General features: G+C 43.2%; 1 protein-coding gene across 2 annotated transcripts in view; it reads left to right on the top strand.

Annotated features, from left to right (window-relative positions):
- Window positions 1-11,970: 11,970 nt before the first annotated feature.
- adcy6b (adenylate cyclase 6b) overlaps window positions 11,971-21,789 on the top strand; it is a 54,320-nt gene continuing 44,501 nt past the window's right edge. Inside the window, exons 1-3 of one of the 2 annotated variants that reach the window (XM_080443622.1) lie at window positions 11,971-12,214; window positions 15,903-16,003; window positions 16,241-17,141. In XM_080443622.1, the coding sequence (XP_080299748.1) occupies window positions 16,242-17,141 (900 nt within the window). In that variant the 5' untranslated portion in view covers window positions 11,971-12,214; window positions 15,903-16,003; window position 16,241. Of the gene's footprint in view, window positions 12,215-15,902; window positions 16,004-16,237; window positions 17,142-21,789 lie in introns of both variants that reach the window. The other variant, XM_080443621.1, reaches the window with a different exon arrangement.

Below are 21,789 nucleotides of genomic sequence, written 5' to 3'. Positions count from 1 at the left end.
TATTTGGTTATATGTATGTGGTTCTACTGTTTATAATGATGTTCTATTATTATTATCATTTAAAAAAAATCACTATAATAATATTGTAGGCTAATATCTAGGACAAATGTGAGTGCAAAGGGTAGGTGTCAAGGTATCAATAAAAGTAACAGTTCCAGGCAGTGATTGCATGTAGGCTACATCTTCTATCTGGATTCAGCATGCTACTGATTGGTCGGCAGGCTATAAGTAATTAAATCTCAAATCGAGTAATATACCATTTAATCAAAAGGGTATGGTGCTATTGGTTTTGCAGTGATCCATTACATAATGTTGAATGCATGTAGACAGAAAATATTATTAACTATTAAATAGCTACACCTTAATAATGTTATTAGGCTATTTATCATTGGTTCTTCTGCTTCTATATGCTGTAACCCAGTGGTTCTCATAAGTGGATTCTAGGGACTCTCTGGGTTCCTTTAAGGGTTCTAAATCGACCCTTAGGTTCCATTTGTAGTCTCTATTGTCAGAGTTAAGGGGAGACCTTGAAATGTAAAGGTTCGAGAAACACTGCTGTAACCACATGCGGTAAGGTGTGTAGTCAGAGAAGATGAGCGGGCAGCAAATAAAGCGACAGACATAAAAATCATGTAGGCTGGCTACGTCCTTCGGTCTCAAACCGTAGGACGTAGCCAGCCTACGTGATTTTTCATCTGTTGCGACATTGTGGCAAGGCTCCTAATTTATCCCAAATGTGTGCTGGCAGAGCAGACTACACTAGCCTTCCGAGGCTGCTCTCTGTGCCGAAGTGAAAGCCTGTCTAAATTAATTATGGAACTCGAGCGACGGACCCATTCATTCCACGAGTATCGCCGCTATCTTTTATGTCTTTATAGGCTGTATTATAATACACATAATGTTGGCTGTTGTATACCTCTACGTAGCAATCAAAACATCACATTCCGTCCCAAAACACTGAGCAACAGACCCCCAAACAAAATAAAAAACAACTAGAAAAAAAATTAACCAACCTCGTTAAGCAGAAAGACGCCTGAATTCGTCAGGGACATCCGCAATTGACAGAAATCTCGGTCACCTCTGGCCAACTTCGATAAAAGGAGCCACAGTTTGATGACACAAACTATGGCCAGCGCACCTCTCCTCCTCCTCGGAACATTTTCACAATTGGAGAGAGAAGCTTAGCCAACGCATGGTAGCTATTACTTGTATGAAGACACAGCTGCAACTAAAAAGCTAATGTCTTGTTTCTTGTTTCATGACATGATCAATGATTGTACACAAAGCCATGCACACACACAGATACGAGGATGGATTACCCTTGTGTTAATAAATAATGCAAGACCTGCACTTTTCATATAGTCAGGACTCAGGGAGGATTTCAATGGGATCATGTGGGCTATAGTTCTTCTATTTTTGAATTCAAATAATGGTGACATGGGGATGGGGGATCATATAAACTGTAGCTTGTCAGCCTTAATACACTGCTGCACTTGATGGATATCTATAGGCCTACTGAAGAATCTTGTAATTTGCCTGACATTTTAGGCAGTGAATTATATTTCTCCAGGCTATAGAATGTGCCTCATTATATTGTGGACCCAATTATGAAAGATTTGCTAACCAAGCAAATGGAGCTGCCTGTGTCAGCAGGATTTGTTGCTTATGTAAGACAATATGCCTATCACTGAGCTATTTAGATGCAGTTTGAACTTTTAACAATAAACCTGCTTGCAATTGGCACATTGTTGAAATGTGACTAAATGATAATTATGTCATAAAGAAATGGGAAATATCATCTATAGGCCTAACCAATCACAACTTGTGTTTGAAATGCATTTCCACATTCATAGTCCTAATTTGCTGCTATACATGTGCACTGTATGTGTTGTGATGTGCTCCATTGTACCTAATGCAATCCATTTAAACCCTAGTTGACCGGAGTCCCCCAGGGTTCAATACTGGGCCCTCTCCTTTTTTCATCTTCACCAGTGTTTCTCAAAAATTTCAAGGACCCCCAAATTGATGTGTATTTGGCCGCGGAACTCCTTCAAGGTCCCCACAACGCTTTGATGTGTGTATGTGAACTTCTAGATCAGCTATTTTCACCAAAATAATTGACAATAGGGTTCATGTGGTTAGGATTTTGGCACACAGGAGAGTGTTTGATTGAGATAGTATCGTCAAAGCAGGAAGGGAGTGTTCGCTATCTAAAGTTGGATGGAGAAGGGTGCAGGTCTTCTCCTTTTTCACTGATCTAGCACTTTGGCTCGCTCACATCCTGCTACGCTGTCCATTTTTACAGAGGTTATCGACCCCTACAGTCAGGTAGCCTAATGCCAATGTCAAAAAGACAGGAACAAGACACTTTGGATCTCTGTCTCTCTCTCTCACCCTTCTTCTGTCTTTCTTTCACACACTGTGTGTGTGTGTGTGTGTGTGTGTGTGTGTGTGTGTGTGTGTGTGTGTGTGTGTGTGTGTGTGTGTGTGTGTGTGTGTGTGTGTGTGTGTGTGTGTGTGTGTGCGTGCGTGTGTGTGTGTGAGGGAGAGATCATTGTTTCAGATACATCAGTTTCCATTTTATAATCATACTAGCCTATAACTTCCTCCTTTTTTGTACAAACTTTTCTAATTCAATCATGGCTTTGCCATATAGAGATGATTATTATGGTGTATTGGATTAATGTACTGTATTTGTCTCATTAGGACTTCCCTTATCCTATATTAAAATTGCCCATCTGCTTGCAGACCACTTCGTCACGCTCATGTCACCATGACTCAGCCATAAGGAGTTCCCAATGCAGCTACCCCCCAAATATGGAATGTGTTGTCTAACCTCAATGTGTTGTCATGGCATCAGGCACAAACAATCAGTCAGCTCCATATATGGGCACAAAAGGGGGATTGCCCATTATGTCATCAGATCACTGATGACATCAGTGATCGCCATATATGGACAAAAGGCCCAAGGACTGACAGATACAGAGATCTCCATTATACGACATATACATGTACATATCAGTCAGATTAGTCAGATTGGCAGTGCGATGTAGGTGTTACTCTAGATGTCCGCATAGTGGACCAAACCTCTTTCTTCTAGCCTCAGATGTGAATGGCATCCAGCAGGCACCGCTATTATTTTTATTTAATTAGTTGCAAACCCACAATCCTGGGTTACGCCGTGTTCATGCTCAAGCACAAGTTGTGCACAAATTACGGGGCCAGAGCTCAGCTCTGGACCTGTCTTAATGTTCCCCTCTTTTTTCTTCTGCCACTTTTGGCAGTTCTGGCTGAACCGTGCATACGCTTTTTACGAAACTTGGCCATATGGTAGATGGTCATGAAAAACTATCAAGAAATAATTCTCACAATCTTTCGTCAAAAGGTGGCGCTATAGCAAAATGCCAACTTTGAACAGGTACAACTCATGCCCTGTTTGACCTACAGCCATGAAACTTCAATATACATATGCGTCTACTCATGATCAACAACTTTCACACTCTGACTTTTGACCTCTGACCTTTAGATCTCCCACCATTTTGAATTATATGAAAAACAGTTCAAACCTATCTCCTCCTGGGATTTTTGAGTAATCTGCACGAAACGTTTTACACATGAACTTTGGACCTATGCCGACAAACAAGCAGCAAAGATTTTCCATAAGTGAAAAAATGAAGCTTTAATGAGCCAATGAATATTGCAGTTTTATGACAATTATTCATCTGCCCCTAACACATACATGCAGACTCACATTTCTTTGAAACTTTGCGGTAATGTTGAGGGTCATTCCAAATATCACTGAAACCAATCTTACTCCAATTGGTCAAAGGGGGGCGCTATAGCGATTTTTTGAAAATACAAACTTTAAACAGGCAAAAGTCATGCCTCGTTTGGCCGACAGCCATTAAACCTGCTTACACATGTGCCTTGACTCATGAGGAACACATGTATCACGTTGACCAGTAAGCTCCGCCCTTAGATTGTCCGCAATTTTGAGCAGTTTGAAAAACACTTAAACCCAGGATTTTTCAGCTATTTGCGTGAAACTGTATCATCTGAGTGATCTCCTTTTTCACAGGTTCTGGTCTGTTGGTCCAATGGCTTCTCCCTTAAACGTGTGCCTCAGCACCTGAAGGTTGCCAGTTCAAGCCTCACTTGATGCAGACTCATTTAAGTTGAATTGCAAAAAACATGACTGTATCAATGAATACATGTGCAAACGGTAAAGATAACATGAAATGCTTATTTGAGAGTATGTTTTTTCAATGTATGACGTACTTCATTGTGAAAATAGCCGATCTACAATCTCACAACTTTTCAGATAGCAACGTTTTGTGAGCTTGTAGATCGGCTGCTTTCACTGGTTTGGTTTCGAGGAGACATACAATTTCTCTATTGGTAAATGGTTTGTGAACGAGTGATCTTAGTGTTAGTGAAACAGGGGCTTGGTTCATGACAGAAGGCAAAAGTTTATGATCTTCAACAGACAACTTCAGCCTGGATGAAGCTATAGCACTACAGGTAGTGTCTCAGCCTGTGAGTCTGAAGGTTGAGAGTTTGATTCCTGTCAATGGCAATAGGTTGAGCTGTCTGTTTCACTCACTCTGTCTGTCTATCTGGCTCTGGTAGGTGGGTCATTCCACTTTACAATTGCATCGCACAAAACTTGACTGCATCAAATAATGCATGTGCAATTTTTTAAGATAACATGAAATGCTTATTTGAGAGTATGTTTTTACAATGTGTGACATACTTCATTGTGAAAATAGCCGATCTACAATCAAACAACATCTTGTAGATCGGCTACTTTCACTAGTTCGTTCTAAGGAGACAAAAAAAATCTTTATTGCTAAATGGTTTGTGAACCAGTGATCTAGAGTAGTTCGGGACACAGAGGCTTGGTTCATAATGGACGGAAATAATTATAGATGTCAACAGATACTGTTAGGGAGGTCATATATCTAGCTCAATGAGAAGAGAGGCAGCCTGTGAGTCCGTAGGTCACTAGTTTGATCCCTGTCCCCGACAATGTATTTAGGTGATCATGATTTGGCTTTCACATAGTGTTTCTTGAGGATAGACTTAGGCGTTGTTTTACTGAGGTTAGTGTTAGTGAGGGTTTAAAATGCTCATTTGTTAATTTTATGGTATAAGTCTAATTATAATACTACAATTCATTTGTGTCGTCTAGATGAAATGCAAAAATATTTTCATGTGAAATCAACTGGTTGCATTGCATCCATGTTGATAAAAGGTAGTACTTTAGTCAATTTCTTTGAAACTTACACATGTGCCTTGACTCATGAGGAACACATGTATCACGTTGACCAGTAAGCTCCGCCCTTAGATTGTCCGCAATTTTGAGCAGTTTGAAAAACACTTAAACCCAGGATTTTTCAGCTATTTGCGTGAAACTGTATCATCTTTGTGATCTCTTTTTTCACAGGTCTGGTCTGTTGGTCCAATGGCTTCTCCCTTAAGTGAGTGCCTCATGACAGCAAGGTTGCCGGTTCAAGCCTCACTTGATGCAGACTCATTTAAGTTGAATTGCAAAAAACATGACTGTATCAATGAATACATGTGCAAACGGTAAAGATAACATGAAATGCTTATTTGAGAGGGTATGTTTTTGCAATGTATGACATACTTCATTCTGAAAATAGCCGATCTACAATCTCAAAACTTTTCAGATAGTAACGTGTTTCTGAGCTTGTAGATCGGCTGCTTTCACTGGTTCACTTTTATCTTCAACAGACAACCTCAGCCTGGACAAAGCTATAGCACTATAGGTAGTGTTGCAGCCTGTCAATCCGAAGGTTGAGGGTTCGATTCCTGTTAATGGCAATAGGTTGAGACGTCCAATCAATCCATTCTGCTTCCATCTCTCTCTCTCTCTCTTCAATCTATTCCGTTTCCATGTCTCTCTCTCTCTCTTTCTCTTCAATCTATTCCGTTTCCATGTCTTTCTCTTCAATCTATTCCGTTTCCTTGTCTCTCTCTCTCTCTTCAATCTATTCCGTTTCCATGGCTATCTTGCTCTCTCTCTCTCTCTCTTCAATCTATTCTGTTTCCATGTCTCTCTCTCTCTCTCTCTCTCTCTCTCTCTCTCTCTTCAATCTATTCCGTTTCCATGTCTTTCTCTCTCTCTCTCTCTCTCTCTCTCTCTCTCTCTCTCTCTCTCTCTCTCCAATCTATTCCGTTTCCATGTCTTTCTCTCTCTCTCTCTCTCTCCAATCTATTCCGTTTCCATGTCTGTCTCTCTCTCTCTCTCTCTCTCTCTCTCTCTCTCTCTCTCTCTCTCTCTCTCTCTCTCTCTCTCTCTCTCTTCTTAGACTTACGCGTCTCCTCCTAACAGAAACCAGTGAAAATAGCCGATCAACAATCTTACAACCTTTCAGATAGCAACATTTTGTGAGCTTGTAGATCGGCTATTTTCAATGGTTAGTGTTCCGAGGAGACATACAATTTCTCTATCGGTAGATGGTTAGGGAACCAGTGATCTAGAGTAGTTAGCGAAACAAAGGCCTGGTCCGTCAGGGACGGAAAGACTTATATATATCAACAGACACTACCAGGACTATCATATCTCTAGCTCAATGAGAAGAAAGGCAGCCTATGAGTCCGGAGGTCACCGGTTCGATCCGTGTCCCCGACGATGTGTTGAGGCGATCATGATGATCTGTCTCTCTCTCTTCAGTTTCCATGTCTCTCTCTCTCCAGTTGCATGTCTCTCTCTCTCTCTCTTCAATCTATTCAGTTTCCATCTCTCTCTCTCCAGTTTCCATGTGTGTGTGTGTCTATCTCTCTCTCTCCAGTTTCCATGTGTGTGTCTATCTCTCTCTCTCTCTCTAGTTTCCATATCTCACGTTTCCTTGTCTCTCTCTCTCTCTCTCTTCAATCTATTCAGTCTCCATGTCTCTCTCTTTCACTGGCCCCGTGTTATCGCTGCTTGCAGCTATATTCTTTAACTTGTTCTTCAATCGATCAGTTCAGTTCAGTTTGTATTTATTTATAGTGCAATATCACCCCAAGGGGTCTCTGGACACTTCACAACAAGTCATACTTCAAAACACAGTAGCAAAGAATACACAGTAAAATGTGCCAGCAGCACGTATGGTGCTGGCTCAATCACCATGCGGCAGTGCACAGCTGAAAGATGTACAGATCAGCAAAAAAGAAAGTTTACAACACAGTGTTTAAAACCACAGGGTAAGAAGAGGTGGACACAACACTGAAATCAATAAAACTATGGGGAACCGTAATGCAAGGAAAAAAGATGGGTTTTTAGCCTAGATTTAGAAATGTCCAAAGAGTCGGCATCTCTAACAGCTGGAGGGAGAGCATTCCAGAGACAGGGGGCACAGTGGGTAAATGCTCTGCCCCCAACAGTTTTTAAACGGTCCTAAAACTGCTCCTATAAGTGGGTTTGGGACCGTCGTGAAAAGATCGTCGTGAAAATTTGTCTTTTGCTGTACTGTGATTGGCTGACTCTATTCACACCCTTTGCTCAGTACTGTGATTGGCTAGCGAGACGCATGATGACATTAATAACCTATAAATAGCACCACGCACTTCAAAAAATGTACTTTTTTTTTTTTAAAGTGAGCTTCCATCACTGTTGTTGCTAAATAACACCGCTCACTTCACACTGGGTGTGATTTTTTTATAATACTTTGTGACTGTGAGGTAACCAGCATCCTGGGAGCGTAGTGGTATAGTCCAGGGATGTACAATTAGACTTTACATGTACGGTGGAGCAAGTCCATTTAAGGCTTTATACAGTAGGTCAGGAGCAGCACCTTGAAGTCGGCTCTGGCCTGTATCGGCAGCCCGGGTGGAATTTCCTTTTCCTAGTTAGTACTCTGCTGCTGCATTTTGGACTCGTCTAAGGCCATTTATTGATGTTGATGTTAAAACGGAGAAGAGAACATTACAATAGTCGACGTTCGCTTGAGCCTACTCAGCGCCGTTCGAGTTATGTACCGATAGGCACAGAATCGTAAATCATGTTGTGGGGACTGCTCTGCTCCGAGTAGCTCAGTAGCTCCTGATTACACCAATGAATGGTCCGATGAATCGCGGGTAGGTGAGTATGTCGCCTACTCGATCGAAGCCGGTGATAGGGATGGGTCGACAGCTACTCCTAGATTCCTGACTGCTGGTTTGTGGGTTATTAAGCAGCCATCACGGTTTAAAGTTATGTTATTGAACAGATGAGTGTGCTTAGCTGGGCCGACTAGCAGCATCTCAGAATTTACCGGAGTTCAGGAGCAGGAAGCTTCTGTTCATCCATTTCTTAACATCAGTTAAACAGGTTTCGAGGTTGTGAAGGTTAGATGAGTCATTCATGTAAATTTGAGTATCATCTGCGCAGCAGTGGAAGTTTATGCCAGACTTTCTGAAGATGTCCCCTAATGGTAGCATACACACTTTACACACAGAAGAGAATTGGACCGAGGACTGAACCAACTTCAATGGTTGACTGAGCAGTCAACCATTGAGGTAAAAGCCAATTCACTAATAAAGACCACACTTTCAACAAAATTGATTTGAAAAGAAATTGGATAACAAAAACATTTATGGATGTACTGCATGTAGTCGTAGCATGGAGCGGCAGAGACGGTCAAGGGCATGGGATGTGAGAGCAGGGTCATCTAAGGCAGTGGTTTTCAAAGTGGGGTCCAGGGACCCCCAGGGGTCCTTGAGGGGGTTCCAGGTGGTCCCCAGTTAAATTTGTTAATAGGGGTGTAACGATACATTTTAACAGTGATATGATACGCGTCACGATACATGGTTGACGATATGATGCATGTACGATATTGGTTCATTTATGGCGATACGATACGATACGATTCAATGATTTAAAATCGATGCAGTAACTATTTAGCAAAAAATTATAATCTGTGTGAAACATGTGGAGAGTGCAGTTTTTTTTTAAGGCAAAATGTATTATTATGGATATAGATAAGTAAACACAGTGATTCTCTGGCAAATACATGGATATTGTATTGGAACACATATGGACAAACCCGCACCTTGACATGAACACATAGATTACACACATTTATCGATAAACCAAGTGTAGTGATATGTAATGGGAAAGTAATTAAACCCCTCTTTCTCTTTTTTCTTCTTAAAATTGCTAAATACAACGAACAATACTTAGGATCGATAACATCGATTATTTGCATTTCTAAACGATTCGATACTATACAAAGTCGAATTATACGATATTTTGCTGTTTGCATATCGATATAGTTGAAAATTCTAATGCATTTTGAGCTTGTAGATCTTTCAAGAGCTTGTAGATCTTGAAAACATTTGAACATTTTAGGATATTTTTAACATTTGAAAAACTAAAATCCAACAACCTGGAGAGAAAGACAAAGGAGTGTGTGTGTGTGTGTGTGTGTGTGTGTGTGTGTGTGTGTGTGTGTGTGTGTGTGTGTGTGTGTGTGTGTGTGTGTGTGTGTGTGTGCGTGTGCGTGTGGGTGGGGGTGGGGGGGATACAGGGGGATACATTGTTTAAATACTGCAGTATTTAAATGGTTTACTTTAAACGCTGCATGAGTGGTGAGGAACAGAGTTGGCATGTACTGTAGCCTACTTGATTTAATAATAGTCTATGGCAATATGTCCTGGTTTTGCTAAATTGTGTCTTCATACAGTATTGTCAAACTCATTTAGGGGCATTCTAAATCGATGAATGAAGAATTAAACAAAATCTTTTTAGTGAACAGAGCAAAATGAACTGGCTCAGAATGCCCATCACTACTGTGGCGTCCTCTGCTGGGCATGGAGGTTTACAGCATAGTTTTTCCTTATCATTTAAACGTCATAATAATAATACAAATAATAATAATAATGATAATAACCTAAAATAGTAATAAAAACAACACAAATAGGACCAACAGGACAGGAAGATCACAATAGTATCAATTAATTACAACAAAAGTTGGAAAACAGCCAATATGGAGCAAGAAGGTATAGACTACAGTATGTGAGGTTGTGTGTGTGTGTGTGTGTGTGTGTGTGTGTGTGTGTGTGTGTGTGTGTGTGTGTGTGTGTGTGTGTGTGTGTGTGTGTGTGTGTGTGTGTGTGTGTGTGTGCGTGCGTGCGTGCGTGCGTGCGTGCGTGCGTGCGTGCGTGTGTGTGTATGTGTGTGTGTGTGTGTGTGTGTGTACACATATAAAGCCATTGTCAAGGCTTTATATACACAGATGTTTTAAAGCTTATTTTTCAAAGCATCCAACTGTTGTGGATGTCTGTAGGGACTAGGGAGATCACTCCATCTAGACATAAGCGGGGGAATTCCTTTGTTTCTAAAATAACAGCAGCAGGTCAGGTATATGGGATGGATGGGAGGAGTAAGACTGAACTACCAGACTTCATAAGCCTAATAGGCCAAGAGGGAATTCCTCTTATGAGTGGTAGATGTTCGGTTTCCAACACAGGAGACCCAGGTTAGAATCCTGGGTGTTACACATGCATGGCACCACCACCAACCTGCTCATCGGGAGCAGTTAAGGTTTCATTGTCTTGCTCAAGGACACACAGGGGATCGAACCGGGAACACGCCGGCTCCTGGACTGCAGCTCTCCTTAGCCCCAGCCTTCATTCTGGGGCTAACATTTGGCAAAAATGGAAGATCTACACGTTGGACGCGTGTTGTGAGCTTATATATCAGCTATTTTTCTGCAAAGATATTTAGAGTAAAGTGGCAACAGGAGCCTAGTGCCCTTGATAATATGGTCAATTAAGTATAGGGTTTGAAAAGGCAGAAGGTGGAAGTTCATCAAGTATTTTGTGTCAACAATAGTGTTGCATTACTGGTTACTCCACAACTTTAGGGTTCATTGTTTGCTTACTGGTATAGTGGTGAGCCTTTCGTTGCAAAGATTTTCTTACAAACTCTGCAGGTACTAACAAACACTATATTATTTACACTAGATATTTTTTAACAGTTAATTTTCGTTCTGAAACTTCTGATCATATATCAGTGGCTCTCAAAATGCTTGAGAGAGTTCAAGGGGCTCCCTGGAAATGGTTGATAGACAGTACTGACTGAGTTCCATTTGTACACTCAAGAGTTATGGAGGTCCGTGACCAAAGTGGGGTCCTTGAACTTAGAGAACCACTATCATAGATCATCATTGAAGTTTGCTGAGGCATCTGCAGTGGTTCTCAAAGTGGATTCCAGGGACTCTCTGGGTTCCTTTAGGGGGCTCTAAATGGACCCTTACAAGTCTGTAACTCTGACAGTATACAAATGGAACCAAATGAGGGAGACCTTGACATTTTAAAGCTTGAATAGGCCTAACTGACAGTTTTACAAAGTTACCACTAGATGACGCTGTAACACTGAAGACATGACCATTTATTTGGCAGCATAGCCAGCCAGCATTGGCCGGTCAGGCTGAACTTTCCTGTCAGTCTCTGTCTGCCATTTAAAGCCTGGAAGAATCCAAAGTGATTATGTAATAAATGTCCTAATATAAAAAATAGCACTGACAGAATCCGAAGATATCTCGACAATCCAACAACAACAGAGCCAAATGCAGACTCAACTCAACTATGTCCTCGCACATACATACAGACAGACAGACAGACAGACAGACTCACACAGATAGGACTACAGCAGCGCACGGACAGACGCACGCGCTCACTCACGTGCACGCGCGTACACCGAAACGCGGCATGCAAGCAAGTAAGCGCGCATACGCACACATCACATGCACGCGGGCTACCAGGCTACCTCTAGGGGGACTCCTCAGTTCACAAACGGGAATGCAGCGTTTGTGTGTTGTGTGCATGTGCGTGTGTGTGAGAGAGAGAGAGAGAGAGAGAGAGAGAGAGAGAGAGAGAGAGAGAGAGAGAGAGAGAGAGAGAGAGAGAGAGAGAGAGAGAGAGAGAGAGAGAGAGAGAGTGAACGAGAGGAAGGGGGGAGAGAGAGAGAGAGAGAGAGAGTGTGTGTGTGTGTGTGTGTGTGAGTGAACGAGAGGAAGGAGGGAGGGAGGTCGACCCAGTAGAAACACCACTGGTAGAACTAGAACACGAAGGTTGTTCGGACACTAATGTGCCGTTGTCTACCCTTCCTTTCCCCTCAAGAACAACAACAACAAACAGGACCGTGGTGTTTCGCGTCTTATCGGCGGCCAGACGTCCAGTTTGTGCACCACTGCAGTGTTATTATTCCTGTACCAGGGTGTCCGTGGTAAGTAGACGAGCTCTCTCCCAAGGCAGCTTTCCCTCCCGCTGCTGCTGCTGCTGCTGCTGACACAAAATGTTCAGTTGAATGTTAATTATTTGTAGCCCAAGTCGGCTAAAAAAACTGAGATGAATGCCGGAGTCCAACATGATTCCTACTGCATGTAGTAGGAACATTATTCAGTGGAAACACTGTAGCAAGTCAAGTCAGCTGCAGCTGACTTGACTTGCTACAGTGTTGCCACTGAATAATGTCCGCTGCTTTCAGTAAAGCTTTGCAACAAAGTGTCCTCCTGTCCTGCGGGACTGTGTGTGTGTGTGTGTGTGTGTGTGTTAGCAGTGAAACCTTTAAATGCAGGTATATTATGGCCGATGTGATTGAATCTTACACTGGCACTAAATCATGTTGCTATTGGTAACAAGACAATCAGCTGTTCGAGCCGTTTTACCACAGTGGCATCATGTTAGGCTTGGAGGCTACTCTACTGCCATTACCCATCATCATCATCACCCCAAAACGGTTTGTGCTTTAGAAATGTGACGTGGTGCTGTGTGTACATGTCAGTCACTTAAACCCCTAAATGCCTACCTAATTGACAGGGGTCCCACAGGGATCTATACTAGGTACGCCCCCCCCTCCTCCTCCTCAAGTCTACACTAAATCTCTGAAAATAGCCAATCTACAACCTCACAACGATCTGTGCTATTTCGCCCCAGAATAGGGACGCTAAGGTTCATGTGTTGTTTCTTATGCTTTTCTATAATGTTGAGTTTTAATGTCACTACAGTAGCCTACGCATTTTCCAGTGGAGAGAGCTCAGAGCTATGGCCGTGGGGCAGCTGGGCTGCACATCCCCGGCAAATGAGCAGCCAGGGTCAAAGAGAGCCAGCATTGTCAAGAGGAATAAATGCCTATGTCATATTTTAGAGATAAGTTGCTGCAGATGTTCAACTAGTAAAGAGGCTAAAGCGACCCCCTTATGAGCTTGCAGGCTATTTCCCGACACGCGACGCCTTTAACGTCTTACGACGGAGTATAAAAAGCATTACGAACGAAGTATAGCGTTTTGCTCCAACACAGTCTTTATACTGTACATTATGTTGTCTTTCTGTGGAACTTATTGTCGCACAACAACGTCTCCATACGTGGTATGTTAGAAATGCTACAGTTCACCACTGATAGCAGCCGTTGACATGGTGGTAGCCTGTATGTACGCGGAGCGTCCCCGTCCCGTTATGTAATATGCGTTCGGATGCCTGCAACCAAATAGGCTTTACATACACGTGTGTAATTGCATTGCTGCCCTATAATAAAACATATCCGTCAAAATCGGGGCTGGTGATAGAACCGTGATAGAGATGCTGTAGTGGGCAGTGTGTCACACTATTATATAAACTGTTGTGAACATACCGAGTCATGTTGGACATCAATGTGTGTTTGAGGTAGCCGATTAAAATTGGTGACAGGCTTGACTGTGTTGTTATATTCAGATGTCATTCGCATACCAAGATGCATGCATGCACAGTTTGTATTACATAACCGCATGCTGCTTCATGGACTGTCGTAAATGCACCAGAGGTGAGTGTAGTCAGTGAGTGCATACACACACACACACACACACACACACACACACACACACACACACACACACACATACATACAGTAGCCTACTATATATGCTCATCCTCACAGAAAGCATAGGGACAGCACATCGCATGAGCTGTCAGTCCACTGAAAAGCATGTGATATATTTGCATGCACGGGTTATTCTAGAGTGACTGCTTTTGATGTTCTAAAAATACCATTGCTGAGTGTCATTCATACACAGGCTCATTATGATTGGGTTTTTGGCTCAGTTAGCACCGCAGCTATCGGGGATTATCTTGGGCTTTTGCAAATTAGGTAAATTAGGGTTAGGTTAGCTACAATTTCAGGCCTACATAGCTATCCTTGACAGTGAATTGATGGAACAATGCTTTGAATTTAAGTAGCCTATATGTTTTACTGTGTAAATTGCAGCTCTTAATGACCACATTAACCCTGGCATCTCTATTTTGGGCAAAGAAAAAATAAAGATTTTTTAAATATATTTTTTATTATTCTACTTGCCTGGTGGCTCACCTGGTTGAGCACATACCATTAACTCTCAGTCCTTGCACAGCCAGCCCAGGTTCAAATCTGACCTGAGGCTCTTTGCTGCATGTCCTTCCCCATCACTCTCTTCTTGTTTCCCATATCTCTCTCACTGTAAACTACTTAAATAAAGCATGAAAATGCCAACAAATATATAGCTTAGAAAAAGTACATTTTTTACATGTTCAAAAATAGAAGATCTACAAGCTTTAGGGCTTAAGTGGTTAATAGCTGTTGTTGCTGTTGATTATAAGCAAGGCCATGTGTAAGGTACATTTGCCTTCCTCCTGCTGTTTGTCTCTGCTCAGTGGACCTGGCAGAGATTTGCTTATTAAGTTTAGAGGTTAGCAGTGTCCTTGACATGTGCTGCCAGAAGCTAGCCAGTGACTCATGAAAGCTAATGGGGGAAGCATGGACAATTTAATCTGGAATGGAGAGCTCTTGATCTCTGATGGTGCCCACTCAGTAGGCCTTTGTTGTCAAATAGAGCACACCCAATTCTGCCCACTCAAGACCGATCTTATGGACAGATTTGTAGTAATACAGCTGAGCACCATCCACCAATACTAGAGTCCAGCAGAGTCTTGGACGGGAAAGCCCAATGGAAAGTGTTCAAAATCCAGCAATCAGTGAAGAGTTTATCGTAATGGGATAGGACTGCATTCGACTTCATGGACTAGTCTTTGATGGCAAAATTGAACACACACGGCATGAGGCAATAATTGGACCGGTTGTTGCTGTCACACAGTATTTTGCAAACAAAGCCGACAGTCATTCCTGTGGAAACAGTGAAAGACTGGTGCGGATGGAAGTGGGAGTGGAGGGTAACGGTATCACACAATACATTTACAGAAGATAATTAGATATATTTGCTACTGAGTGCCAAATTATTTTACCCTCTCTCTCTCTCTCTCGCTTTCACACACACACACACACACACACACACACACACACACACACACACACACACACACACACACACACACACACACACACACACACACACACACAAAAAACACACACACACAAAAACAACACACACACATAAAAACAACACACACATAAAAACACACACACACACACACACACACAAAAACAACACACACACATAAAAACAACACACACATAAAAACAACACACACACACACACACACACACACACACACACACACACTATTACCCATCCCATGGGGTTCTCATCTTAAACAAGCTGCGTGCTTAACTGAGTCTTCCAGTTTAGTAGACCTTGTATTGTGAATTTTGTACTTCCATGTACTGTGAGTCTTACTAAATAAAAGTACATCAATCAATCCTACCCCAAGTCCTCAGCAGATCCATACAGAAAGGGAGCATTTCAAAACACTGTCATGTGACTTTTATTTTCCACTTTCCCCCCATGGCTTAAGACAACACATCAACATCATATGCATTGTTCTATTATCCATTTTCCCCTCTGGCTATCCCAACGCAACAACATCAGATGCATTGTTCTATTCCCAGAAAGACAGCTGCGCTATAGGGTTACTGTAGTAAGTGACAACATTGTGGCTTTTTTTTGCAGAGGTGGGCGGCTCAAACCCCGACACACCTCCATCTTGCAGGGATAAATGAGCGGCCTGACCAAGGAATGCAGTGTCACGACACATAAAGAAGCCCACACAGGTGAGACAGTGGCTCAAATATAATTAACCATTTAACTCTACAATATACACTTTGAGTCCCACAGGGGTCCTCCTTTTTCCCTCTACGTACCGAATGTGTTTGCCAAAAATAGTTGATCTGCTATTTTTGACCTAGAATAATGACACTAGGGTTCATGTGGTTAATTCTAACTAAGAAATATTCTTACTTGCAGTCGAGCATGAAATGTTTAAACTTTCTTCTGTTTTGTTTCAGTAGGATGTCGTGGGCCAGAGGCTTCTTTGGAGCCAGAGTGGACGATCGAAAGACGGCATGGGGCGAGCGTAATGGCAAGAAAAGGAAGGACAGCTCGTCACTGTGCAACCCACACTACATGAGCTGCCTGCGGGACTCTGAGGATCTCGAGCCCCCTCCTGCGCCATCCCAGCACTACCACTGTGGAGCGGGCACCAGCGGTGGGGGCAACTTCGGTATGCGTTGCGGCTGGCAGGAGGACCACTATGGGAAGAGGTCGGCAGGCGGCACGGACCTGAAGTCTGTGGCTCTCGGAATTGACGATGGCGAGGTGAAGGGCAAAAAAGAAGATGAAGGTGGGGAAGCGGGAGAGGATGGGACGGGGAGCCGCAAGGCTGTGACGGCTGCCGACTGTTGGACGCAGTTGGTCTGGGTTTTCCAGTCTAAAAAGTTCCATTCAGCTAAGCTAGAGCGCCTGTACCAGCGTTACTTCTTCAGACTCAACCAGAGCTCCCTGACAATGCTGATGGGGGTGCTGGTGGTGGTGTGTGGCATCATGCTGACGTTCCACTGCATCCACGCCACCCCCGATGAGGCCTATGCCTCCGTGCTCTCTGTGGCCATGGCCCTGTTCTTGTCCATGATGGCGGTGTGCAACCGTAATGGCTTCCACCAGGACTACATGTGGATTGTCAGCTACCTGGTGATAGTCGTGCTGATTGTGGTTCAGGTGTTCGGGGTACTGATGGTGGCCCCCCGTAGTGCCTCAGAGGGGATATGGTGGACTGTCTTCTTCATTTATATCATCTACACACTGCTGCCTGTCAGGATGAGAGCTGCGGTGATGAGTGGAACCGTGCTCTCCACCATACATCTAGTCACCTCGTGGCAGCTCAACCAAGAAGACAAGTTCCTCTTCAAACAGGTAAGGTATCAGTCCTGGTATAAATGAGTGAGAGGATTTCCTTTAACGGTTTCCATCCAAATAATTAGGCTTCTTATGTGGAGTGCTACAGGTCCATTTGGTTACAATTGTACACTCTCAGAGTTAAATGAACACAGAAGATGTATGTCTGCCCCTCAAAAGCAAACCAATCACAGCGTGTGCTGCTACGTGCTTTCAGTATACAATTTAGGGTTTTAGCACACATCATGAATCAGAACAACTCTTTAGAAAAATGTGTATGGCTGCGCAACCACGAAATGCCTGGTGAAGTGAAAGGCACAGGGACAGGGGTACACTCAGGCACATGGGTACACTCTCCCCTCAGGCTTTCTGCCAGAAAAACGGGGGGCACGGTGGCACAGTCGGTAGTGCTGTCGCCTCACAGCTAGAAGGTCCTGGGTTCGATTCCCGCAGGGGACGCTGTGGGCGCTGGGGGCGTGTTCTCTCCTCCGCGTCATCAGTGCCCATACCCTAGGTGGGGTTGGCGAAAGGGCCTTTCTGTGTGGAGTTTGCATGTTCTCCCCGTGTCCCCTAGGGTAGGTACCCTCACAAAAACATGCAGTAGTCCTGGTCACTATACTGCCTCCCCCTGGCCAGCCGGGGCGCCTGATGGAGGGGAAGGGAACTGGTTGGAATAACGTGCTCCTTCCACGCGCTACGTCCAACCAGGGAAACTCTCCCCTGTCAGGTGACAAGAAGGTCAGTTGGCTCTGATGTATTGAAGGAGGCATGAGCTCGGCCCTGGCCTCCCTAGGTTGGCAGAGGGAAGGTAGTGCCCAGGATTACATAGACAATTAGCACTGGGTGTAAAAAATAGGGTTACAAAATCGTGGGATAAAAATTAAAAAAAAAAAAAAAAAAAAAAAAAACGTAACCTTAGTGGTATTGTGGATATACCATCTTCACCCACTCAGCCACCCGCTGTTCCAACCCACTTTTGGATTTGTTATTTGTATTTGAACCTTCTTTATGGCTGTGGGGCGAGTGTAGCGCCCAGGATCACTTCGAAAATTGGCACCGGGTGAAAAAAAGGGTTACGAAATCATGGGATTTTTTTTTAAAACCTTCTTTATGACAGAAAGCCTTTCTATCAGAAATACTTTCTGTCAGAAAGACCCCCTTTCTGTCAGAAATGGGAGCTGCCCACTTTTCTGGCAGAAAGCCCCCAGGGTAGACTTCTCCCACTGTTAGTGAAAGTAAAAGTGAAGCTCAGGAAGAGTGTGGAAGTTAGAATGTAATTCATAATCAATCCCTTTTGTCTTTTTTTTTTTACAGCGAATTTCTTAGTTACACCAACATTGTTCTTGTAAAGCACTTTTTGAAGTGTTTAAAGATCACTAGACTGTAGCTGACATGTCCACAAGCAGCCAATTAGTTTTTTTCTGCACGTTTTTTCCTGTATTCACCTGTTTCCTAGGCTGTGTTTTCCACTTCCTGTCGATTTCATTGGATATCATTGGTCATCTGACCAGTTTCATTGGATCAAATCGACAGGAAGTGGAAAACACACAGCCTAGGAAACAGGTGAATAGTGCGGCTTCGCCACAATAGCTAGGGAGCCCACGCCAATATTAACCTAGTATCAATAACTAGGGAGGCCATGCCATTATTATTATTAGGATGCACCTTTATCTTGCATATTATCTTTTTTACTGTACAGTCATGGTTACATTCAATATAAAATATCTATTGCAAATTCATAAAGTTTAAGGGAACTTGCACTTTCAACAGAACTGATCTGGCCCTCAATCCACCAGGTCCCCCTATTATAAATTTAAATTTGGGCCCCATTTCTCTATGACTACTGTACATTCACCGTCAGAATTTACTTACTTTTACTTAGCATCAGTATAGTAAAAACATGGTACATGGTACATACTCATCAACCACTCCTCCTAGGTTAAAGGTGCTGCACTTAAAGTAGATGGTACTGTACATCTTGGCAGCTTTTCAAATTAGATTTTTAATGAGGCTATGTTATGTGCTGTAGGGCAGCTCGAGCAGGCAGCTCTGCTGGGGTTTGTTGTCTAAGGCCATCTGGGTTGAATGAGCCTGTTAGGCTGTATTATGAACGAATATCATGATAATGTAACACAGTGCCATTCAGGCCTCGATTCCTTAAAACAAGGAGACTATTGTTGTGAGGTGAAAAGGGGTGGGGTGGGATTCTGGGGTTGTGCAATGGACTGAACAACACAAAAACAAGATGATCATTTCTTTACCATAGAGAGTGTACAGAGACGTTACAGATTCAGATTTATTTCAAATAAAATAGTTATTTTTTTGTGCGTCCGTATATGTGTGACCCGTACACACGCACACACACATAATTTGCTCATTTACACAATACACAATAGACTTTACTAATACTATATACTAGTTTATACACAAGCACTAACAGCTATCATGTATAGCTCAAATAAAACATTTGTCCTAACACTAATGGCAAGTTTGGAAGTTTACTTCCTGTTGGGGTCACAATGTTAAACCTATACCACCAATGGCTCTGTGAGGTGCTTGGGATGAAATTGCCCCCGCATTGTTAAAATGAACTTATCTATTTAATTGTTTATAAACCATATGGACTCCCTATATTCTGAGGTGGCTGAATTATATTTACTCTCTGTCACAGCCTACTTTATTTCAGCAGTCAAAAGTTATTGTTTTTTTATTGCCTTTAAAGCCACCAGATGATGATGATGATGGAGCCACTCTGAGTGAGCCAATATTGACACAACACTAGCGGTCCGGTGAACTTATGTGTTAAGTACCTATGTCCTAGACAGGCTGGCTATAGGACCATTGGCCTCGTACCTTGTGCGCCTCTTTTGTACTCCAGCTACGGTCTTCAGATGCTGTTTTGGACTTCCACTTTTCCCCCAACCATAGCAATATGTATCAGTCCACTGAGCAACCAGTGATAGGTCACGACTCACCAGCCTCAGACTGTGCAGTAATTGCTGCATTCACTCTTACGGAAGTACTCTTCTTATAAAGTTCTACTCAGGAAATAATCTGTGTTTTACACTCGAGGATACTGCTCTACAGTATACATCACTGTGCTCTTTGGATGATCCTCAGTTCATAGGATCTGGAGGAATGTTGTCTTTGTGTGATCTTCAAGAAGAGACCACACCATTTGTCAATCTCGTATAAGAATAGGCATCTATCAGTCTGGCTCCTAGCCAATAGTGGCTTTGTGAAAAGTTGGATCCCATTCAATCTGTCACACACTCTTTATCACATGTGCGCGCACACACACACGCACACACACACACACACACACACGCATACACACGCACGCATGCACACGCATACACGCACGCACGCACACAGTGGCCCTTGGCGTCACAGGGCCAGAATCTGTGATATGGGAAAACTGTTCTCCTCTTCTTTTTTCTGTACCGCCCTCCTCTTATTTGTGTTGTACCCCGGGGGGATGGACACGCAGGATGAGGGCTGAGAAGATGCAAGTCTGATGATGATGGCAGGGGACAAAAGGCATCTTTGTGAGAGACATCCATGATGAAGCAGAGAGGGCTGGACGACGGAGGTTATGGTGGTGACGAGTGGCATCACCACACACAAGGGCGTGAAATAGCACGGGGCTGACGCACCCGGCTGTACAGGGGCTGTCGCTCTATTCTCTCTCTCTGTTCTCTCTCTCTCTGTTCTCTCTCTCTCTCTTGCATAGTTATTAAGAACCGCCACCCCAACTTTTTAACATTGGCCTGCAAGTTTTATATTACTCCTACAGACCAAACCTTATGCCAATCTGTACACATTATCTCTATAGTCATGTGATCAAGATGCACGTGTATCTGTATTAATATTTCATTCTGATTGGCTACGATTGGCTTGCAATGTTTGCGGGAATGCTCCGTTTTGCACAAAATGCCACAAATCATGAACGCAGCGTCAGATTGCAGTGAAACCTAGCATTCACATTCCCACTAGGCCAAGGAAAAAATGCCCCCAAATGTTTCAAATCGGCCTCATGGTGGCGCTTTAACAGGTTGCAACACAGCCCTGGGTAGGCAACGTGGCCTGGCGAGGATCTGTGCTCCAAAGAGCACACTTTTCTAGTTTCTCTCTTTTATCTTTCTCTCTCTCTCTCTCTCTCTCTCTCTCTCTCTCTCTCTCTCTCTCTCTCTCTCTCTCTCTCTGTCTCTCTGTCTCTGTCTCTGAGTCATGATTCCTTTTTTCACAATGGGCCCCCTCAGATAGAGTGGTCTTTTTATTTCTCAGTGGACTGAGATTGAGCTGACAGAACTCGCAGTGATTGTTTAGAATAGATCTCAATGAGGATTCTCAGCTCTACTCCAGATCTGGAGAATGGCTCACTCAGACAAATAGAGATGGATAAAGATAAAGCTACTCTCTGTGTGTGTGTGTGTGTGTGTGTGTGTGTGTGTGTGTGTGTGTGTGTGTGTGTGTGTGTGTGTGTGTGTGTGTGTGTGTGTGTGTGTGTGTGTGTGTGTGTGTGTGTGTGTGTGTGTGTGTGTGTGTGTGTGTGTGTGTGTGTGTGTGTGTGTGTGTGTGTGTGTGTGTGTGTGAACTTGACGTGCCTCCATTATCCTAGGAAATGTGGGGATTCAGACCCCACATTTCCTCTATTCGAATCTGG

This window comes from Gymnoscopelus braueri (assembly GCF_963280865.1).
Source record: "Gymnoscopelus braueri genome assembly, chromosome: 12".
NCBI classification, from domain to species: Eukaryota; Metazoa; Chordata; class Actinopteri; order Myctophiformes; family Myctophidae; genus Gymnoscopelus; species Gymnoscopelus braueri.
This window is presented reverse-complemented; position numbering and strand designations above follow the sequence as displayed.